The sequence below is a fragment of the Denticeps clupeoides genome, chromosome 11, assembly GCF_900700375.1.
Source record: "Denticeps clupeoides chromosome 11, fDenClu1.1, whole genome shotgun sequence".
NCBI lineage: Eukaryota > Metazoa > Chordata > Actinopteri > Clupeiformes > Denticipitidae > Denticeps > Denticeps clupeoides.
In genome coordinates this window covers 12,989,401-13,013,834 of record NC_041717.1, presented here as the reverse complement: position 1 = coordinate 13,013,834, position 24,434 = coordinate 12,989,401, and the positions used below count along the sequence as shown (strand labels likewise).

General features: G+C 44.0%; 1 protein-coding gene across 10 annotated transcripts in view; it reads right to left on the bottom strand.

The window, feature by feature from the left end:
- The window catches only part of nsmfb (NMDA receptor synaptonuclear signaling and neuronal migration factor b), a 29,479-nt gene extending 6,943 nt beyond the window's left edge, over nt 1-22,536 (bottom strand). Inside the window, exons 1-15 of one of the 10 annotated variants that reach the window (XM_028996881.1) lie at nt 22,355-22,536; nt 22,163-22,234; nt 14,908-14,969; nt 12,431-13,123; nt 11,585-11,657; nt 10,894-10,899; nt 9,504-9,569; nt 4,167-4,231; nt 3,640-3,729; nt 3,035-3,162; nt 2,502-2,585; nt 2,309-2,342; nt 2,140-2,210; nt 1,698-1,777; nt 1,479-1,581 (exon numbers count right to left, since the gene is read on the bottom strand). In XM_028996881.1, the coding sequence (XP_028852714.1) occupies nt 1,479-1,581; nt 1,698-1,777; nt 2,140-2,210; nt 2,309-2,342; nt 2,502-2,585; nt 3,035-3,162; nt 3,640-3,729; nt 4,167-4,231; nt 9,504-9,569; nt 10,894-10,899; nt 11,585-11,657; nt 12,431-13,123; nt 14,908-14,969; nt 22,163-22,233 (1,626 nt within the window). In that variant the 5' untranslated portion in view covers nt 22,234; nt 22,355-22,536. The remainder of the gene's footprint in view (nt 1-1,478; nt 1,582-1,697; nt 1,778-2,139; nt 2,211-2,308; nt 2,343-2,501; nt 2,586-3,034; nt 3,163-3,639; nt 3,730-4,166; nt 4,232-9,503; nt 9,570-10,893; nt 10,900-11,584; nt 11,658-12,430; nt 13,124-14,907; nt 14,970-22,162; nt 22,235-22,354) is intronic. The other 9 variants (XM_028996883.1, XM_028996888.1, XM_028996885.1 and 6 more) reach the window with 9 other exon arrangements.
- Between the last annotated feature and the right edge of the window lie 1,898 nt (nt 22,537-24,434).

Sequence of the window (24,434 nt, the reverse complement as noted above, 5' to 3'; positions counted from 1 at the left end):
CCTGCTGTCAAAATAACAAGAAACCACAATTTAATTTCCTTTGAGATAAGTAATAAGCGTGTAATGGATTTTAAGTGGAACCCTTTGGCCAACGCTAAAAGAAAGTGACAATAAGTGTGCGGCTAAAGAGTTTAGAGCAGCAGCCACGCGGGCAACAGTTGACATGTCAGGAGCCTGGTGTCAGTCTGTCAGGGTGCTGACAGAAGCCGCCACTGCTTGCTCGGAGGAGACGACCTCCAGACACACCCCCCCCATCCATTTCATTCGGAGTGACAGCAGCACATCTGCCTGTGTGACAGCGCCACAGAGCCTCTGCACACACACTGCGCGGCATCTGTGCGCTGGAGTGGGTGCCGGTGACAGTTGCTAGATGAGGTGGGAACACAGTACGGTGCAAGACCTGACCATGAAGGGTGCACCGGAGTCCAGGGGCCGGGAAAAATGGCTCACAGGTGTGGCATTAATTAAGCCGCTGCCACATTTTAGACCCCTCCTCCATGAAGACAAGCGATTCATTTGAGAGTGTGTGGCATCATGCCGCGATGTCAACGCTACCTTCTGGTATTATTGAGATGAATGAAGTTAGAAATGTTGTTAGAGAAGCTGAACTGAGAAGCTAAAACCACCAAAACGTTATGACCTTCAACATTACGCTTATGCAAAATATTAAAGGTCATAATGATGAATTTAAGATCTGCAAGGCACAGAGTTACATTACGTTCTGCTGGGGCGCTGATCCAGACTGAGTGCTCAGGTCCAAAGTGGTAGTAAGTGGGGGGTGGGGGATATTCAAAACTTTTGAAACCTTTGCTGAAAATGGTTCTCTGTTGTTGGCCCAGTAGCAAAAAAGACAGCAGGTCTGACAGACTTTTGGCAGATGTTTGGGGTACATGTGACTGGTGGAAGCATGGAGGAAAATCACATAAACCATACACTGTCTGAGACTGTTTCTTTTTCTTTTTTAGCCACGTAAAGGGGTGTAGTTTCACATAAAGGGGTGGGGATATATCGCAGTGGTGGCCTAGCAGTTAAGGAAGCGGCCTCGTAATCAGAAGGTTTCCGGTTCGTATCCGGGTCCGCCAAGGTGCCACGGAGCAAAGCACCGTCCCCACTCACTGCTCCCTGGGCGCCTGTCATGGCTGCCCACTACTCACCAAGGGTGATGGTTAAAAGCAGAGGACACATTTTGTTGTGCCACCATGTGTTATGCTGCAGTGTCTCACAATGACAATCACTTTCACTTTCACTCTGGTGCTCTACTGACTTTTGGTGAGAAGAAAGGAATGCAATGGGAAATTGTGCTGACAAAAGGGCCATGCAACAAACCAGCTGAAGCACACCATATATTATTGTAATACAGCCATTTCCCCCTCTCATTAATAAAATAACAGGAGGACAGCACAGGGCACAGTATGGCCTTTGGAAGCGAGCCACAGCAAATGAGTTTGCTCCAACCATGGTTGAGAGCGGGAACGCACCTTCTCCCCATTAGCATTGCCCAGCACGTAGCAGCCCATAATATGAATGAGGTTAGGCTTGGGGTTCAGCAAACTCATCATCCTGCTCAGCCTGCGCCAGAAACTGCTCACAAAGACAGGACAGAGAAAAAGAGAATGTGAGGGAGGGAGGGAGGGAGGGAGCGAGGAAGTGTTGGAATAGGCGCTCTCACGCCTGTCTGTGGTGAGCAGATGACTCACTTGCTCATGTCCTCTTCTTTCTCTACCTTGGCAAACGTTGCCACTTTGTTCTTCAGCAAGTACAGGTGTCCAGGCCCACCCTGTAAAGCAAAAAGAACGATCATGAATCATGATCATCCAAGCGTTCCCATGTTCTCTCTGCTTAATAGTTTCAAAGATTAATGTTCCTATGGATAAAAGATTCACTGTGTTTTCTGTTTTTTTGGGGTTCTGTACTGTCAGTTCTATGTACCCAGCATTTTTCAAGTTTTATGCTTTTAGAGCCATATGTTCCAAGCCCACTAAGTCTGGTGTCATGGTGCCTCCACATCAAAAGACAGAGCACAAGACAGAGAATGCAGTACAACAAGTTGAGTCATACAGTAACGGTCATGCTATGACTTATAAGTCCACGCTTTTTTATGAACTTTTACAAATCGCAGACCCCACACACATGTCTCACCTGACAGAAAATGAGCATGTTCCAAATCTTACAGCCTTTTCTGTAGGCGGTCAGCTTCTTCTCTACCTCATCTATGGGTGGCAGGAAGAAAAAATGAGAAATAAGATGTGATGAAAATGAGCAAATTAGCAGATTTAATGAGCAAAAAAAAACAAGCCTGTGGACTTACCAAGAATATCATCAAACGTAGCATGCTCATGATCCTAAAGGCCAGAGAAGAAAAACAAAGGGGTTTATAGAAAAAAAGTGTGTGTGTGTGTGTGTATATATATATATATACCACATGAAGTGGATAGTTTTTTAATAAGCATGCTCTATAGTGTTACATTTTGCTGGTGATAATGATGAAGGCTGCAACTCACATAAAGGATGGGGATGATTGAGGGATCATCTCGGCGAATGATGTTGGGCACATACTCTGCCTTTGGAACCTTGGATGAAATCAGCTGAGGGAAAGAAAGAGCGTTATCCAGTGAGGAAGAGAAAAGGCCAAACTTGCATGGCAGACATGGGTTGCAGTAGAATTATAAAACAGTGTAAACATACTCTTGTATGATAAGTGTGATACTCTTCTAGGTTTTGATATTCATCATTGTAAATCCCTATACAAGTACATATTTTTGGTGCAATAAATGACATGCCTTGAGATTGCTGACATCCATTTAGTTCTTGTGCCCTTGGACCAGTATAACATGTAAATGGGAACATTTTGCTGAGACATTTATTAAATTTACTGTCAAAAGGCCAATCTTTAAACCTCACTACCCAGCATGTCCTGCACAATGGACTTTTCTGGCATGCATTTGGGTGAGTTTGGAACTGTTATTAGCATTGTAAAAATTCTGCAATTAGCACTAGTATATTAACATACATGTTTTGATAATGTGTCCCTCACCATGATTTTGGGAGGAATGAAGTCATCCCCTTCACAGGCAGCTCTCTCCATCTCCCTCTCTTCCTCCCAGTCCACCTCGTCACCTACTTCCTCATCCAGAGTACCAGAGGATGTCTGCAGGTCCCCACCTGAGGAGCAAAGTGATGGTACAGCAGAAAGAGAAAGGAAATGGATGGAAAAAAGTCATAGCTGAAAGAGGACATTAATGGTCCATTAGAGCGTTCACAATGATATGGTAGGATAAGAGACGCAGAACCCACTGAGATAACACACAGCACTCTCTGAATGGGAGAGCGGAGCCTTGAACTGTGCGACACAAATAAAGCAGGAACTCAGACACAAAGGCTACTGGAGGAAGACACATCTTCATTTGTAGACAAACAAAGATGGGTCACAAGCAACAGAGACAAGCACAAGCAACAGAGACGTCAGGGACAGGGACAACAAAAGCTGGAGAACCTGTGGAGGGGAAAGCGCGAGCAACAGTGTGAGAGTCTAGCTGTGTTTTGTTGATGCACTACAACCAAGTGTGTGTTTCTGGATGTATGTCAGTTGGTAGGAATGTCTCTGTGTGTGTGTGTGTGTGCGTGTGTGTGTGGACTCACTGTCTCTAGAGTCGTGTAGAGAATCAGGCTTGATGGGGGTGGGGTCACTCCAGGAGCGGCTGAAACTCTTGGCTTTGCGCTCGGAGAAGGCTGACGGAGGAGGCGAGGAGGAGGCAGGAGGAGAGATTGTCACACTTCTTCTTTCCATACACACACACACACACACACACACACACTCTTACAACACACATGCGCACAGATGCCAATGGGCTATGCGGGCCTGTCAGGGTGAAATCTGATGCCCTGTTCTGACCTTCTTCTCCTCAAACCACCAAAGGAATTGTGGAGCGGCCTTATCTGAATCCATCATCAGCCCCCCCGTTCAGGATATCGGCCCAGACCACAGGCGATATCTCCAACAGGCCATTGTTGTTGCCGGAGCACAGCGGTCAATTGTTGTCAAGGCAACAACAATTACTCATGTAATGCTGTAAACATGCGTATGCCGCAGGTATGCAAACCAGCGCACAGACCACACAGACAGTCGCAAAATGCAACAACACTAATAATGGCGCGAACACACTAACCTGGCAACTCACCCTGGGCTTTCATTCGCCGGCTCCCCACCATTCTCAGGTGCTTCCGGAAATTTCTATAAAAAATAAACAGAAGGTCAGGAAGACGGTGATGTGGAAGAGGACAGAGTGACAGACAGGAGTAGACAGGGGGAGAGGAAAGACAGGAAACAAACATTACTTAACATCGTTATTACTTACGTCTCGCCATATCTAACCAAACAAAAACAAGACCCAGAATGAGTGTTTGAAGTTCTACAGTCAGATGCACGCAAAGCTTCTAAGCTCCTACTCCGGGTTAACAGGATTAGTGAAACTCTCTCTTTGTAAACAACTTGGAAGGGTTTTCTGAGAGCAACACCAAACACATCTTAAATCACAGTATGACTGCGTGATGTGCTGTCAATCACAGTATGACCCCCCACCTTATGACTGGCAGAGACGCCAGCTCAAGTTAACAGCAGTCTAAATAGCATTTCTTTAAATATCACTCTGCCTTAATATTGATAGTTGAAGCCAGTATGGCAATGGTGGTATAGTTGGTAAAGAAGCGGACTGTCAGGGCTGCCCACTGATCACCAAGGTGAAGGGTTAAATACAGAGGACACCTTTTGTTGTGCGCACCATGTGCTGTGCTTGCTGTTCTTCACAATGACAAAACTTTCACCTTCATCCGTGTCTTTTTGCACTGTGTGCGTAATATTGACATTCTATTATGATTTATTTAGCTTTTATATAGGTCTCAGTGGTCCCTATCACCATTTCTAGCCACTGCAGGACCATAGACAGGCTAGGGGAACGCGTATTAATGTTAAATAATCTTACAAACTGAAATTTTCATAATAGGGGATAATTTTCCATTGAATAAGCAAATTTGTTGTTTGCTGTGGTGTAATGGTAATAGCAGAGACTGCCGAGAGCGTGATGTGCTACTGTTTTGAAATCAGTATATTCTTGCGTTTTTCTCCAGGGCTCCCATTTAATACAGGAGAATGTATAATGAATCCTTTTCTATTTACAACCCCCTCCCCCCACAGACACACACACATACACACAAAAACAAACAGACAAATAAATAAATACATATTCTATGGTGGTCAATTATAAATACAATTAAGTAAAATGACTAAATTGGATTACTTGATTGCTTAATTAGCATGGATTTCATCTGGGCAATAGATTACTGCTTGTCATGTGGGACTGTGACCGTGAGCACGTTGCTCTCATGTGTGAATGAGGCAGCTGTCTGGCTCCATTAGAAATAATATGATTCATACAATTCAACATATTTTCCCGCCCACTTTGGAAACCACTGTTACATGATATAGTGTAAGCAACCACATGTTACTGCTTGTTTAAAAGCTTTCATTGCCACCCATATAATATGCTCTAGTCTTTTAATCATTATAATAACAGCTCACAGTCAATTTCCCACTAAAGTACCAGGTCAATATGACTCAGCATGGTGATGTTCCTTAGAAAACTGATCACATAAGTAGATCTGACACTGGGTCAACTAAACGCGAATGAAGTTACGATCATTGATTTCCACGGCAGTGATAAATGTGTTTACTCTCAGCAAAGTGTGTCTAATCGATGACACACTCTATCTGGGCACAACTGCTTCTTTTCTGCAGGGCTGCTCAAGCACTGAAATCACTAAGAGAATCTGGCCCCAGAAGACAATGCAACTCCAAAGTTACTGATATTTACATAAGAGTTTCAAACAACTATCTGTTGCTTTTACCTGATGTCAGTAATGAGATTTCAATTTAAAATCTGAGACTTTTACACTAATATAGTTATTTTGCAGTATATTCGGTTAAGACTGAATGTGGCATTAAATGTGGTATAAAAAGCCTATAGTCTCATCTCCATGTCCTCCATCCATCACTGTTTCTCCTCAACACCTCCTACTCTTCCGCCCACTCCTCCTTACTCCTCCTTATCTCTGCCTCTCCATCTCTGCCTATCCATCTCTCACACCCAGCTGGCTGTCAGGTAACTATGGTGACTGATACAAAAAGATGAATAAAAGGTTACAGACAGCACAGAAAAGAAACACCCAAAAACATTAAACTGACCACCAGTAGCTGGAGTGAAACCAAATTTAATAATAGACCTTAAAGGTCCCCTATTTTTTTTTTTGGTTTTATATAGGTCTCAGTGGTCCCCTAATACTGTATCTGATGCCTCTTTCCAAAATTCAGCCATGGTGCAGATTTACAGCCACTTTTAGCCAGTTCCACAATCAGATTTCCTGTAGCTTCAAATGCTAATGAGGAGGAGAGAGATGTTACAAGGAGGACAGCGGCCTATAGAATTTGAGGCGGTATTTGTGGCAATGACGTCATCAACACTTCCTGTTTGGTGCTTTGCACGTTTTCAAGCTATGACGGTCGGTGGAGTTACATTTTAGGGGATGGGAGCCATCTCTCTGAATGCCGAAGCAAAATGGCCAAAGCCTGCTTTACACCTATTGCCATTTCTAGAAAGTGAAGTGATTGTCACTTGTGATACACAGCAGCACAGCACACGGTGCACACAGTGAAATGTGTCCTCTGTATTTAACCCATCATGCTTAGTGAGCAGTGGACAGCCATGACAGGCACCTGGGGAATTTATAGCCACTGCAGGACCATAAACAGGTTTGGGGAACTCGTAGTAATGTTAAATAATCTCCCGAAGTGAAATTTTCATAATAGGGGACCTTTAATGATGCTGTGCATAATTCATGCTGTTGGCTGTAATTGTACGCTGATAGGACCAGGTCCCCCTAACTCGCTCTGCTGTGAAGGCTTCCAATTAACTCAATTGCTGAAGTGTTTTCAGTCTTGTTCTCTTTTTTTAAAGTGATATTGCGGAAATGTAAATTGTGTGAAATGCATGGCAATTCACTCATTAGTTTATTTCTTGCTCATGGTGATTCAGTCTAATAACAATGCCAAGGTCAATATAATGTGACAGTGCAGGGACATTTTGTAAATGTTGTAAAAATAAACCTGGCACAAGAAAACTGGCCTAGATATTCTGTGTTCTAAAGAGCTGTCAGTAAATAGCAACAGAGACGTGAGAGGATAAAACCAAAAAAAAAAAAAAGCACAGAAAGTTATCTGTACTGCACAGGCTGTTCCTCGCTGGCATATTCACGGTTAGCCTCCACTTCTTCAGTTCTCACACACACATATATTCTGCCTTGGTTGGTCTCTCTGCCTGAGACACCACAGCACAGCACCCAGCACACACAGTAAAATGTGTCCTCTGTATTTAACGCATCACCCTTAGTGAGCAGTGGGCAGCCATGAAAGGAGCCCGGGGAGCAGTGTGTGGAGAAGGTGCTTTGCTAGGCAACCTTCCTATTTTGGGTCTGTTTGCTTATCAACCCCTTCCTAGCGGAATGTTAACTATGCCATTAAGTATAGTTACATTTACAACGTAAGGTTTATAAAAGATATTAACATCTCAATATGGAAAATTCTGATACAATGACCATTTTGCAATATCATTTCGCTAATTTGCCGGTGGGAAAAAAGCAGACTTTATGCTAGTGAAATAGAGATTAATTATGTGCCACTGACATTAGGCTTGGTTTGTGTTGGTCAAAAGCTAAATGAAATTTTAGTACCTTAAAATAGCAATGTGCCAACTCTGGGGTGGAAGTAGCCTAGTGGCTAACACACTTGCCTATGAACCAGAAATGTCACAGGATAAAACCCCACTTTCTACCGTGTAAGGCACTCTGGATAATGGCATCTGATAAATAGTTGTAAAGTTGTACCGGCACAAAACACAAGCAAAATAATTTGTTATCTTGAGTGCATGGTGAAAAAATGAGAAATGCACCCCCATGGGGGAAAGCACAGATTAAAAAGGACTTTAGATCATCAAAATAGGGCCCGTTGTCATTTTAAAGATGAAGTTGGGTCGGCTGGTTCAGACTGGAGAGACACATGCACCTTCAGACTAAGTAATTACACATTGCAATCTCAAAAATATGGTTCTTCATGGTGGGCTTCTATATCAGTTTAACACATGGTCGCAGAAAGGTTTACATGATGAACTGTGTTTTGTTGTGTGCCATAATCTTGTTTCGGCAGAACTTACTGCTTACAGTATGAAAGCACACATCACAGCACTGCAATCTTACTCTCATTATGTTGGTTTTACTGTTATTGCACCAAGCTGTCCTCACAGAGACACACACACACCCACACACACAGAGCTCACAACTGCTGGGATATTGATGAACGTAGTCACACGTGGCTGTTCAGCTCAGTGGTCCACAATGATTTAAACTGTCACATGCACTTCTGTAAATCCACACTGCACTGCAGACTGGTGGAGCTTGCACTAGCCCAATGTACACACATAAACACTAATTTAAAAAAAAACAGGGGCACACAGTATATTTTGGTACACTTACATGCAGAAATCCTCTGAATTCACAAAAAGTGTAACCAATTCACCTCACTGTAAACCAACTGATACATTACAAAGTGAAATGTAAATACAGCAAAACACGTACACGTTACCCCAAACTATCCCACACAACTAGTACAAAATGTCAGCTCCACAAAAAGAAGGCAAGTGTGCGAAGAAAATAACCACCTTCAAAAAAACATTTCACAGTCTATACATGTAAAATGAATCAGCACAGAAACCTCTACATACTGCAGCACAGGGGCTGGGACGGCTCCCTGCGTGAGTGTAAGTGTGTGGTGGGTAGCGCAAAACTTGTGCAGAAGTACACTAAATGTGAATGCATGGGAGAGTGCAGGTGTGCTTAACCTTCATGCTGCAACTTCAGAGATTAACTCCTAGAAGCCCAAGAATAGGTTTTGTGCATTTGTCCAAAACTAAAGGGACTTTCACATGTTCAAAGATGAATTTTTAAAAAAATTGTGTAGATCAACACCTCAACTCAACAACTGTGTGAGATTTTGGAGTGCTGTCGTAGCACATTACATCTTACGATACATTTTTTCTGCTGTATATATAAAAAGAAAAGCACCCCTCAATGTATAAAGCAACTCGTTGATTGAAAGTGCCACCACAACAATAGAATAATGAAGGATGAGACTCCTAAATATGTTGTTGAGGGTTGCCATAAGTAATGTACAGGTAATGTAATAGGCCAGAGTTATCATCACTCCTCAAATAAACCACTGAAGCGGAATTAAATGGGAGAATTTCGTAGAGAAATGCTAGGCATTCCGGATAAATGTGTTTCGAGGCATTGGGCTTATAGGAGTTAAAAAGTAGAGAGCAGTGGCAGTGGTAGGGACGAGGAACTGGTGAGGAACCGGTAGGTCTCCGGTAGGCATGAACAGGACATCCGGGACAGCGTACCTCTCCATCAGGGCGGTCTCTTGCTCTCTTTTCCTTCTCTTTCGATCAGCCATGCCCCGGAAAGCCCTGCTGGGACGTGGGACAGGGTTAACGCTGCTGCTGCTGTCAAGCGGTTAAGAGGTAGGGGAGGGGCCTAATCGACATTGTGTGGTTAGTCACATGGGAAGTCCACAAGTGGCGGGGGAGGGGCAGGAAACAGGTGGTTTTCCCCATCCCGACACCAAACAGACACGACACAAAGCACAGCAACACAACCGAGACACACCAGCCCCTCAAGACACACAGATGCCAGCACGGAGGTAAAAGTGCCACAAACCTGCCCTTGACACGTCCACACAACCTTTACAAATCACCGTTCCCTGCGAATAGCCCTGCACCGCCTGGCGCGGTGAAACATTCCGACCGACAGAACGACAAAGCCGATATACATCACCGCCGACAGCTGTTGTCAGGACTGCAAAGATGCCGCTGATGATTGACAGGCCGATCACTTCAGATGACAACGTGTAGGAATCGCACTATTCTTATCATATCCCATTCCCTTTACATACCATGGGAGCCCTGAATGAACTGTCTGAGCAGCTGGTGCCCCTCTCCTGCTGAATGGAACGTTTATCACCGTTCAGTACTATGCAACCCATACAGGATGATACATACAACAATAGCACGCAATGGTGCACAGGGTCGGCCTTCAAATTTGGTGTTGAGTGCAGATGGATTTCTGTCACGGAAAGAAATATAAATGTCCCATTAGGGCTGCATGATAGATTATGCGAAAACTGCGGCATCACTTCAGTGTGGCCGAAAAACTGCAGGGGTTCTGCAGGATTTTAACCCCTTTCTTTGAAGCCTAGTTCAGATTCTGAGGTGGCAAACAGATCAAAACAACTTTAACTAAACCTAAATTGGTATGACATCAAACATTAAAACCTTAGATTCAGGTGTTGCTAGGGGGTACAAAATGTGAAACTTGAGAAAGTCACATGACACATGGCTGTTGCGTCCTGTTTATTCTGCCAATGCACCAGCAGTTCAATCACTCACATAATGAGCACCGTCAGCCCTAATTAAACTACCAGTATTAGTGTTGCTAGACATATTACCTTAAAAAAGTTTATATTGGATATTTGGATGAGTTTATGTTTATATTTTATTGAGTGATCATGATCAGACATCTACATCTGGAATAACTCTCACTATGATGTACAGTTGGCTTTTTGAGCAGCACACCTGAGGCCCAGAGCTTCAAACACTCGGTCCAGAGCAGCAGGGCGTTAGGAAAGGAGGCACAGCAGCACGAAGGTACAGGGAGAGAGAGGGGGTGGGGAGGTGGGACAGACAACTGACTGGTTCAAAGTGAAGGTGGAACGGCCAACAAAGGGCTACTCACGATATTCTTTAGGTCCCAGAAGATCAGAAGCGGGGGGCGAGCAGGAGAGAGAGAGGGAGAAAGAGGCAGGTGTCAGACGCTTCGGCCATCAAAAGAACGAGCGAAACAAAAGACAGCAGATCAGAGCCGACATCTGCATAAGACTCTCTTCTGCTTTATTTTACCCAAAGGTGGAGTTTAACATGGAGGATTATGGGTAAAAAAAACATTAGAAAACCATTATAAAATCCTGATGCTAATGCTAGGTACAGGAAATAATCTGAAATGTCCTTGTATGGACTGAAAAAGAATTAGTCAAACCCAGAAAGAGCAACAGAATGTGGGGACAGATGCTGAGAGTACAGAGACAAAAAAAAAAAAAAGACAGATGCGTGTAGAATGTGGGGAACTGGGGATCGGAGGAGATGTACATAAATAAATAAATACGGATCGTTCCGGAGAGCAAGAAAAAGATGCAGCAGGAGACCAGAGTGCGTAGGGGGTCAATAATTACTACCTGACACGAGGCAGGTAATAATTAAGCAGTCAGCAAAGTCGTGAGAACAATGCGGATCCGTTCTGCGGGCATTTAACACTCACTAACGAGGCCTGCCAGGCCCCCTGTCCGCCCCCAACCCACCCCACGCACTCTACCCCGGAGACGGGTTCAAGTCACTTGTTTTGTAGAAGCCGCTCGGCTCTTCGTACTCACGCTTGCATCGTGGTGGTGGCCGTCTGGAAGCTGAACATGTTCTCGTTCGGAAACCAGCTGCTACTGTTGTCCTCTGCACCGAAAAAGAGGGACGACAAACACAAAAGAACAAGGAAGTGGTTAAAGGGTGAAGTACCTTATGCGATACAGCCAGAAGAACTAATAAAAAGCTACTGAGAAAAAAACATTTACATACAATATTCACATGTAACCTCAATATTAATCTACTGGTGTTAATAAGTTTGAAACGGTTCATTCTTTTAACCTCTATTGTGCCATGCCTCTTTCTGCCAGGTAACATCAGATGAGTGAGTGTTTTAATACACTGCTTGTGCAGAGTTTTATCTCTTTTACATCTACAATCCTCAACAGTATATGACAGGTTAAAGACACTCATTGCTTTTCATACTCCTACATGGTACCTTAATTTAGGACCTTTACATTTACATTTGCGACACTTATCAGACGCCCTTATCTGGAGGGACTTACAATCATTAGTTACAGGGACAGTCCCCCACGGAACTTGGTTAATTTAGGATTCCTCTTATTCTTCTAAAAATCTAAATAGTTCTAATGTGCTATTTCCAAGAACACGTATGAAGCATGTAAAGTGAAAGTTTTTGTCATTTTGTCACAGCACACAGTGCACACAATAAAATGTGTCCACTACATTTAACCCCCTCACCCTTGGTGAGCAGTGGGCAGCCATGGAGGTCGCCCAGGGAGCAGTGTGTGGGGACGGTGGTGGTACCTCAGTCATACCGTGACAGTTTGGGAATTGAACCGGCAACCAATAAAGTACAACTAAATATCGAAACCTACCAGCTCTTCAACCCTACAACTCACCTCTCTCCTCCGCACTGGTCCGATCCTCACTGAAGCCCCTGTCCAGCTTCTTACGATGCTTGGCGGTGTCCCGTGGCGAGGTCTCCAGGTCCAAGGAGCGCTGGCTGGTGCAGGGCGGACGGATGCAGGTCACGCAGTCCGGAGTGCAGTCCTCCCGGGAGCCCCCCCTCCGCCCACCCCAGTCCCGGATGTTGTGGGCGCTGCCTGAGCTCTGCAGGGGCTGGTGACTGGAGCGGCTGTGGTTTCCTCGCTGGTGGCTGCTGCGGTGATGGTTGCGGGATGGCTGGTGGACAGACAGCTGCTGCAGGCCGTTGGGGTGCGAGGGTGGCCGGGACTGTTCCCCGCCCCCCTTCAGCACCTCCAACTCCAGGCTCTCCTCACTGCTGCGGCCACCCAACATGCCACCTTCCCTGGTTATGGTGTATACCTGGGCGGGCTTGAGGGAGGTCTCCACCCCTCCTTTCAGCTTCTGCTGGGATGGCTGATGCTGCGTCGTCTCACTCTCTGATGAAAAACTTCGCTCAACGGACAGGCGCCGCTTTGATGAGGTCGGAGGAAGTGGCAAGTGGGCCGGCTGAGCCTGACTGGGCTTAGACGTGGCAGACGGGTTGGGGTACAGTGGTTGCAGGTTGTTGTTGAGGCGACTGATGTCTGGAGAGTCTTGGGCCACGAAGGTGTCAGACAGCAGGTGGTCTGGAAAGTGGCAGAGGGAGAGATAATGCAGCAATCGTGTCTTCGGAGACGAACGCCTTGGCAACAGCTGGGTCCTGGGTCATGCATAAAGAGACGGTAAACGCTCTTTATGCATGAGAGTGAAAATGAAGGCTGGGAAGTGGAGGATAATGATGGCTCTCAGAATAGATGGGGAGAGCTGACACAGAATGGCGGAATTACAACTAAATCCCGTGACTCATTGAAGAAAAGCGCAACCCTTTGCAAGCGCACCAAACACCAAACTCAATATTGACAAGTCTATAAACAATGCAGCATGTGACCAAATGATGAAAAGTACTTCCACCAAGCTGGTTAAAGGGCAAAAAACTACTGACTGCTGGAGTTCAAGGTAAATTTCAAATGTTCAGTCATTTATGTGATTGCGTGTGGAAAAAGAAATCAATTCTTGAATGCATCTATATATAGACAGGGATGATCCTGAACCGATTTCTCAAATATCAAAAATAGATTTTCCAAAGGTTAATTGTTAACATGATGTTAACATACAATGATTTCGGAAAGTATTCACAGCGCATGACTTTTTCCACATATTGTTAGGTTACAGCCTTATTCCAAAATGGATTAAATGGAAAAAAAATAAAATTCCCTCAGAATTCTACACACAACGGCCCATACACAGCTCACAGCTTTTGTACAATACTTTGTTGGTGCACTTCTGGCAGGAATTACAGACTCAAGTCTTTTTGAATATGATGCCACAAGCTTTGCACACCTCTCCTTGGCCAGTTTGGTCCATTCCTCTTTGCCACACCTCTCAAGCTCCATCAGGTTGGATTGGAAGCCATACTAAGTGTGGCAACATAAGGTCTCTCCAGAGATGTTCAATCAGATTCAAGTCTGGGTTCTGACTTAAACCTAAAACTTGAAACTTCTCCCACTTACAGATGATGGAGGCCACTGTGCTCACTGGGACCTTCAAAGCAGCAGAAATGTTTCTGTAACCTTCCCCAGATTTGTGCCTCGAGGTCTACAGAAAATTCCTTTGGCTTCATGCTTGGTTTGTGCTCTGACATGGGACCTTATATAGACAGGTGTGCACCTTTCCAAATCATGTCCAATTAAATGATTTATCCACAGATGGACTCAACATCTCAAAGAGGATCAGGGGAAACAGGATGCACATGAGCTCAATTTTGTGAATACTTATGTACATGTGCATTCTCAGTTTTTAAAATGTTTTAATAAATTTGCCAAAACCTCAACAACAATTTTTTCACATTGTCATTATGGGGTGTTGTGTGTAGAATTCTGAGGAAAAAAATGTAATCCATTTTGCAATAAGGCTGTAACATAACATGTTCTGTGAATAGTTTCCAGATGCACTGTAAAGCATGGACAACCTATGGCTTGTACATCACACAACTGGTGCTCACATGCAGTTTTGATCCAACATTTTAATCTACAGATCTGACATTAACACACATACACACACACACACACACACACACACACAGTGGGCAGCCATGACAGGCGCCCGGGTAGCAGTGTGTGGGGACGATGCTTTGCTCAGTGGCACCTTGGCGGACCAGGATTTGAACCGGCAACCTTCTGATTACGGGGTCACCACTGCCCCTTCAGTAAACATAAAACCCCAGAACCAACTGCTGGTGGTTAGGGACTGCTGACATAGAGGACCACAATAGTTTCTGGGACACAAGCACTCTGAGCTCAATGAATTAAGATTGGCTTTTTGCCTTGAGCAATAACTTCATTTTACTGTTAATGGTCCTTGTAAATCTTACCTGATCCGTTTTGGTTCTCTGGATGGTTCTGGGACAGGTATTCTCCAAATGCTCTGGCTGCTCTGTAGGGCAAGAAAGAGAAAACTGGTCTAACTGCTCTTTCAGGACCTGGGACAGTCAGACAATTATGCAAGGTCTATGGATTCACCTCTATTTGAATTTCTTTTGAAATGTGACATTCTTCAGTTCAGGATGCCATAATTTCTAATGTCAACAGCTAAATCGGATTCAATTCAAAGTTTAACAATTTCATGCAGTTAATGTTGGTTGTTTACGTTAATTCACTTAACAATTCAATATATAGGCTGTCTAACAATGCACATTGTAGGACCACAAGAGCCAAAAAAGCCGTTAGATTTGCACAGAATATATTGGAATAATTAATATATTTTAACTGGCCTGATTACAAGATGTGTTTTTTCCTCAAATAATGACTGAAAATGTGGTGTCACTCTGCATTTGGTGCATCACAGGTAGATGGTGTCAAATAAGATAATTTGTACCAATGTTCTAGTTTGTCTTGAAAAAGGGAAATCGCCTTATATTCACGGTCAGGGCCAACACGGCCATTATACCAGCGTATCCAGAATTGCATTTCTTACAACTTTCAGATCATTGCATCATAAATAGCTAGTAAAGCAATAAGGCAAATATCAAGCAGCTGAGTCCCACCACTTCTGAAATGTTAACCGTGCAAATATATTTTTCATTAATGCCCAGGGGAGCAATTACTCTTCTCTGGATTATACAGTAATGTCTAACAATAATGTCCTTCCAAAATTAGTATTTGCAAAAAGTATTTGCGCCAAGGATCATGGTTTCTCAGGCACAGAGACCGACTGGTCTACTTCGTATTACATGAGCCATCAAATGGGCCATTGGGAGGCACTTAGGAACGCCACTGAAGGCAACGAAAAAGCATCGACTGATAACACCATACCCTGGTGGCCTGGTGATTTGCTGCTGGTTGAACATGGTGTGAGAGAATTTCACTCAGTGGGAAGCAATTCCCTAAATGTTTCACCTCATTGTTAACATTTATTCAATTGTATAAGACATCACAGTGTAGAGCTGGTACAGCACTGGAGGAACTACCACATCCCATAATAGACCATAAAAGAGAACAAGAGAAGAAGGAGGCTCAGTTCTCATCAACAGAGTTTGGGAAGAGCAAGTAAGATCTTTTTTTGTTAATTAATTTCTATCCTTGCATTTATGTGTGTGTAATATAGTGTGAATATATGGAAAAAAAATTCAAATGTCATCTTAACAACTTAAGCTTTAAATTCAGAATTTATAATGCATTCATTCATTACGCCACTTGCAATGCTGATTTACGACCCTTCAGAATGATAATGTGCAGATGATGCATAGAATTACCAAATGCAAATTTCAAGTGTCAGTGAGGAAATAAAAGTTTTAAACACACCGCTGTGCAAAATACAAATTACCACACGTTTAGTTTATCTGAGAGTGAGCTTAAAAATATCCGCAATGTATAGAGTGCAGCCTTATCAGTGGGCGCTACCGCAGATATACAGCAAAAGCACTAAACCCACGTCAGCTTAGTCCTTGGGGTGACAAATGCATTTGCACTTTGTGCTCATGCAAGCAAAAAACAAAAATCTTGAAAAAGGGAAAAACTACAAGAAGCCAAATAAAAACTGCTGGTGTATGTGGTTTTACTTAATTGAGAATTCCCTTAGATTTTTTAAAACTGCAGATCGATTGCCGATCATCTGTCATCACGATGACAAACAGAAGCCTCTGTATTCTAAACTCTCACATGCACATGCCTGCACTCAGCATCGTATTCAAACGTGTTCCCACATTTACTACCCTCTCCAAAGAAAAAAAAATTACTCAAGGTGATATAGGTCCTACAGTGGATAATAAAATAGACACACCCCAAAGAATAAGATTATTGTATGATTTTTTTTTTATTTTTCTATTGAATTTAACAGGTCACATCATATTACATTTATTGTGGTCTCCTTTTTTTTACATAACAAAAACCTGGGGTGTGTGCACTTTTTTATATTCACTGTAAATGGACTAAAGTGATAAGGATGTGAATGCCTGAAGCCCAGAATCTCCGGCTGAAAACACTGTACTATTCCACATATGCACAAGCGCACTCAAACTGCTGCTTACACAAACACTACAGCTCCAAAACCACAGTAGTCTCAGGGGGTTCTGGCTAATGGTAATGCCGTGTCAGCGTACGCACGCTTTCCCACGGTGACGCTTTCAATAATTAAACACGACGCACGTGCATCTCTCTCTGTGGGCAGAGAAACTCCACTCGTGGATGTAAGGTGTGGGTAGTGGTGACAACCCACTTCACACCCTGTTCCACCATGGGGTTCAAAATCCATGCACAGTGGATTTTCTTTTATAAAGGGGTGGCCACATGTTGTGTACTCTACACAACATGTGGCCATGTTGTGTAGAGTACCCTGTCCACACAGTTCCACTGCTGTAGGGACACTGTGTCCTCATGTCCGGTTTTAATGTGGCCACTGGGCAGACAGCATAGTGGTCAATCAGTGATCTGTCCATCCAAGAAGTGCCTTTGTCTACAGAATCAGTACAACCAAGATGAGGAAATCTACTCTAGCTGGATAAAATTAAAACATGAATTATGCATAAAGACAAAAACTCCGTCCACACACAAACACACACATGCCTCAGAACCCGACTGTACTGTGCATTGTGCATCTGGGAGCCCCTTGCATGTTTCCAGCCATGTGACAGAGAGAAGTAAAGAAGGGAGCAGAGGAGGTGAGGGGGAGAAGGGGGATGGGAACGAATGTACGGTCAGAGGAAAAGGAAAAAAGAGAGGGGAAACAGGAAGACGATGGCAGGCGAGACCCGGAGAAAACCCAAAAATAGCAGAAGGGAGAAGAAGATAATTAAGGAATAAAACAGGAGGGGTGACATTTATTTATGTTCTATAAAACCGGGGGCATTTTTCAAACCCCTTGTAATTCTGTAAGTGTATACAATACATGATCTATTTATATCTCAACATATAACAACACGCACTTCAGTGTGTAGAGAACACATGCACAAAATGACTTTGGCTTACACTATACACTTATTATATTTTTTTGTTAGTTAGTTTTCATTCCTCAGTATGTATTTTATTAGTATAATTTTGCATCCTTACTTTTACCTATTATAACCTATTATAATATTTATGTAATAACCCATTTGAGCTGTAAAGAGATTTATTGTATTGTATTATTATTGCATTATCATATTATCAGTAGTAGTAGTAAAGTGGTAGTTGGAGTAATAGGGCCCTGCACCCACGGTATTGGGATGGGGACTGGCACCTGCAACCCTAATGAGGATTAAGTTATGGATAATGGGCGAGTGAACGAATAAGTGAGTTGTATTAGTAGTGGTTGTTATTTGTAGATATAGAGTATAATATCCAAATGCGGGTGTCTTCAATGAATTCTGAGGGTGTTTCATGGTTTTATATGCACCACATTGTAAATTACTGCCCTTATTCTGTGTTCGCTCAGGAACAGTTTGCACCTAAACAGGGGGGTGGAAACACATGTCATTGTTTGCTGAGGGCCGTGCCGAGTGTCCAACACTGCCTCGCTGAGGTGACACAGAAAACAGGCTGCGGTGATCCGTCCCAAAAAGTCTGAGAAGGAGAGCGTGCTGTGCTCCGGCAGGCGAGGCCTCTGCGGACAGGGACCATCCAACACGTAACCTCCTTCTTTCATTCTTCCAGACCCTCCCTATGTTCTTTGCTTACGTGAATACATAAGGCATGAAAAAAAAAAACTGAAGAAATTAATAAACCTAAAAATATATAAAAACTTTTTTTTTTTGTGGGGCATTTTGCAGTACAGGTTGGATCCACTTACTTGAAACCTTTAGGTTCTGATTTGTTTCTTCCACCATGATGGTGCCAAATCCACAGCCTCATTAAATTGTTGATGAGTATGAATATCATACAATATCTTCTAGTTGGACCTTCAGCCAGAGCACAACCCAATGCAGTGCCCTCCAACATGAACACACCAAATGAGGGTGTCTTATGGGACAATCTATTCGACCCACATGAGAAAATCTGTGATAAGACGTCTCATGATGCTCAACATTATCTGTAGATTTCTAAGATGATCCTTCAGTCGCTTCAAATTATTACTCTTAATGTATTTACATTTACGGCATTTATCAGACGCTCTTATCCAGAGGAACTTACAATCAGTAGTTACAGGGACAGTCCCCCGCCCTGGAGCAACTTAGGGTTAAATGTCTTGCTCAGGGACACAATAGTAGTAAGTGGGGTTTGAACCTGGGACTTCTGGTTCATAGGCGAGTGTGTTACCCACTAATACTACACAGTTCTGTTCTCCCCACGTCTCTTTCATGTCTCCCTCAGCCAACACACCCCTCCCCACCCCGAGAGCTCCATTTTGCACTTCCCACTTTACACACAGTTATGTGTATTCATCACACAGAGGGTCAGCCTGTGCACTCTCTTTGCGTCACACTGCTCTCGCTGGTAAGTTAATGCGTTACCAAACCCAAGTACAGCACCTCTGGAGAGCAGAACCTCGCAGAGGTGACACCCTGGATCTCTTGCGTAAGCGTTCGCACTCTCCGGTCATCTTCATCATGGCTCATTATGGCCACGGTGCACAGCGCCCGGCCCGTCGGGCCGCAGCAACCGGCGTAATTACACGGCTCGGCGCGAGCGTCCGGCGCTTCCCGGAACCGCTGACAGGTTTACCGCGGTAATTAGAGACATTACACCAACCCTGCTGATGCACAGGAGTACAAAGCGAGGGGAAAGGCTCGTTTATTACACACTGCTACGAAGCGGGGACTGTAGCACACACTATACTCACAGCATCATGTTCACCACACTAACAAAACCTCTTCAAAAAGGTCAGATGTTTGCGGCAAACTACTTCAAATTCTGAAGCGATTCTGAGTTTCACCCCTATTAGAAACGATGCTTAAAAATCCCAATGGGCATAAACATGTCTCTCATAAGCGCAGAACACAATTATGCTTATAAAATCACTTTTTGTTGTTTATTTCGTGTTACACAAATGGTGGTTGTGACAGTTTGGGGGCAGGATCACGGCCATTTCCGCTGCTGAATGCTATTAGCAGACGAGTCCTTGTCTTCCACTTGACTGCAGTCTGCGTCGTTCTATTCGTGTGACAGCTTTTTATATATAAAATGTATGTCGGCAGCTGCTCTTTATTACATGCTATTAATCCAGCACCTTCATAGATTGTGCGTTTGGATCCAAGAGAACTGGTTGGACCGCGTATTCTCCTAGCGTGATGTTATTGAGAGCGTTCCAAAGCCTGATCTTATAGGGTAGATGCTATTTAATTTACATTTTTGTTGTTGTTCTTTAGCTATTTCAAGTTTTTTTTTTTTTTTTGGTGGGAAAAAAATCTTTAGAAGAAGTCCCGAATCCAGCCTGAATACGCGCACCTCATCACGTTCACGTGTTCTTGATGTGTGGCTGCTGCCCTACATAGCTAACAGGAGGTGTGAAAGCAGTAATTACGTTCCTCCCCAGTGACGCGGGCCAGTCTCAACAACACGCCAACCGGTTCTCCGCTGTTCTCAAAACGGTTCTGCGCGCGGAGGAAAAAAAAGAGAGGAGGACGCGGGTCCGAAACAATCGAATAAAGCTGTCGGTTTTAATATCTGTGCTATCCAGAGGCGGCGGAGATTAAATATTACTACTGTTCTTTCACCAGACCCTCGTGTGAAAACCGGCACCCAGTACAATTACGTTCCAAAATTCCCCATGCAATATTAATACGACTTATCAGGTCATATCTGAATATCCATAATTCTTCACAAGAGCTTGTTTAAGAAAGGGCCCTTAATTGCTTCTAGTCCATATTTGCCGCCTTTTCCTGTCCCTTTCTCAAATGAGAGCAGGTCCAACCGCCCGAAGCTGCCCACCGCAACCGTATTCTATCAGCCGACCGGCAGCCAGGCGCATGAATTATGAATTTTCCATAATGGATGAATAAGTAATTGTTGCGCCCGGTTCTGGGTGATTGAGGCTGACAATCTTGCTGAGGGGGGTCGTTTGGGGTCAGACTGCGTAAAAAGTGGTAGGAAGGGGGACAATTAGCAAGTCACTCAAAACATGATGCCCCCCGAATGACCAGACAAGCTCATCTTTGCAGAACCGAGTCTGATGGTATGATGGCGGGATTTACCGCTGGGCCACCACTGTTTTGGTGGGATTAGACCAGTTTAGGGTGTCATGATGCGATGCTTTTCCTGCATGCTGGCCTGACGACCAGGTCACCAGCTATCCTTCTGACACCTTTCTAACTGGTTTTGGGGGATAAGGGCTGTACAACCTTTAAAAGCACCCAGTCTGTATACACACTGAAGATGGCAGAGGGGGAACAACAGAGGGCACGAGAAAGAACGAGAGAGAGACAGGCAGGAAGTGCAAATGAAACAGGCTGAGGTTCAATAATAATAATAAAAAAAAGCTGCCCTGGGTGTCGCTGGTTATGAAACGGATAAAAGTGTGAGTTTATTTTTTTCTTCCTGCAGTATTAGAAGAGAAATAACCCCAACAGCAGCAAGAGTGCAGTTGCAAAGTCGGTTTCTCGTGAATCAGTGTTCCTTTGAGCAACAATAAAAATGGACAATTATCCAACCTGCAACATTTTTTATATTTCATATGAAGTCCACAGAACGTTAAAAAGGGACAGCGGCATGAATCTGGGACATATGCCACCTTAATAATATAATACTATAACCGCTATTATCCATCAGTCCAAATATCGATCAAATGCTCAGGCGGAGAAACGGCATCACAAATCCACTACATGCCCTAAACTCTGCGGTAAATAGGGTACCAGCCCAGGGGTCAGGTCATCACAATGGCACGCCTATTCCCCCTGTTAAATCTGTTCTGGCCCTTTTTTACTCCCAATACCACCAAATAACATCACTGGTGGAAATGATCATAATAGCTGGATGAGTGATTATTATGTCACGCCGTCCAGTTCTCTTTTCTTATTAGGGGTCCATTAACTGTAATAGGTCAGCTATGGTCATTCTCAGTAAATGTTTTTTTTTTTTCTTTCTGGTAATGACATAAAAAGGCGCAATAAATAAAAAGTGGCCGCTTTGCTCCGAAACGTTCTACTTAATGTTCGTAGGTTGCATTGATAGCCAAAGTTTGGAGTGAAAATCACGACTTCGCCCCCGCGCGTCACTCACCGAACTTTTGCGGCCACAGAAGATATCGCATCGTTCCGTAAATTCTTCCTTTTGGACACAGCAGTTCCCATGCTGGACGGAGAAGGCGGAGAAGAGAGAGAAAAAAACAATCACAGAAGTGTCCTCGCATCTGCATTGCTGGGGAAAGAGCGGATAAATTTACCAAAAAAAAAAAAAAAAAAGCCCACCCACCTCCGCGGCGAGAGGATGAAAAGCGCCTCGGCTCCCCGTTCCCCGGGCCGCTGGGGGTTAGGTCAGGCGCTGCGGGTCTCTGCCTTCATCTGCCTCCCTCCGTCCATGTGGGAAAGCGCGGCGCGCCTCGTCCGCACACGTCCAGCACCGAGCAGCGACTGAGATTTTACTGAAGAGACGCCGCGTCCTGCGCGCGAGTGCGCGCTCCCGCTCTCATGCTGGTTTACACACGCGCGCACACGAACACGCGCACTCACTCACTATCTCTATTACCATCTCTCTCTCTCATACACACACACTCACTATCTCTCTCTCATACACACACACTCACTATCTCTCTTACCATCTCTCTCTCTCATACACACTCTCTTACCATCTCTCTCTCTCATACACACACACTCACTATCTCTCTTACCATCTCTCTCTCTCATACACACACTTTCAATATCTCTCTCTCATACACACACACTCACTCACTATCTCTATTACCATCTCTCTCTCTCATAAACACACTCACTATCTCTCTCTCTCATACACACACACTCACTATCTCTATTACCATCTCTCTCTCTCATACACACACACTCACTATCTCTCTTACAATCTCTCTGTCTCATACACACACACTCACTATCTCTCTTTCTCATACACACACACTCACTATCTCTCTTACCATCTCTCTCTCTCATACACACACACTCACTATCTCTCTTTCTCATACACACACACTCACTATCTCTCTTACCATCTCTCTCTCTCATTCACACTCTCTTACCATCTCTCTCTCTCATACACACTCTTACCATCTCTCTCTCATGCACACACACTCACTATCTCTATTACCATCTCTCTCTCTCATACACACACACTCACTATCTCTCTTACCATCTCTCTGTCTCATACACACACACACTCACTATCTCTCTTTCTCATACACACACACTCACTATCTCTCTTACCATCTCTCTCTCTCATACACACACTCACTATCTCTCTTACCATCTCTCTCTCTCATACACACACACACACACACACACACACACACACACACACACACTCACTATCTCTCTTACCATCTCTCTCTCTCATACATACTCTCTTACCATCTCTCTCTCATGCACACACACTCACTATCTCTCTCTCATACACACACACTCACTATCTCTCTTACCATCTCTCTCTCTCATACACACACTCACTCACTATCTCTCTCTCATACACACACACTCACTCACTATCTCTATTACCATCTCTCTCTCTCATAAACACTCACAATCTCTCTCTTTTCATCTCTCTCTCATACACACACACTGACTATCTCTCTCTCATACACACACACTCACTATCTCTCTCTCATACACACACACACTCACTATCTCTCATACACACACACTCACTATCTCTCTTATCATCTCTCTCTCTCATACACACACTCACAATCTCTCTTATCATCTCTCTCTCATACACACACTCACTATCTCTCTTACACACACACTCACTATCTATCTTACCATATTTCTCTCTCATACACACACACTCACTATCTCTCTCTCATACACACACACTCACTACCTCTCTTACCATCTCTCTATCATACACACACACACACACACACACACTCACTATCTCTCTTACCATCTCTCTATCATACACACACACACACACACACTCACTACCTCTCTTACCATCTCTCTCTCACACATACACACACTCTCTCACACACTCCACATATTGTCTATGTCTATTTATAGCTCTCTCTTTCTTTTATACACACACAGTCGTTCTCTATTTCCCAGCACACAGAGACGCTATCATTTTCTCTTTAAAACACACACTTCCACTGGTATTGATCCATGTAGCACAGCGGTGTCTGGAAGGAAACATGCTCCTGATGAGGTTCACCGGACCCCCACCCAGCTTCAACAATGACTTCATTTAGCTGTTCTGTCCAAGAAAGCAGGACCAAGGCCTTAAGCATGACTGATGCATCAAAGCTACTCGTTCTTTACGTGTTAAACACATTCAAACTTTTCTCCTGCTTCCTACAGAGTCAGCGCTCATCACAACATAGGCCGCCGAC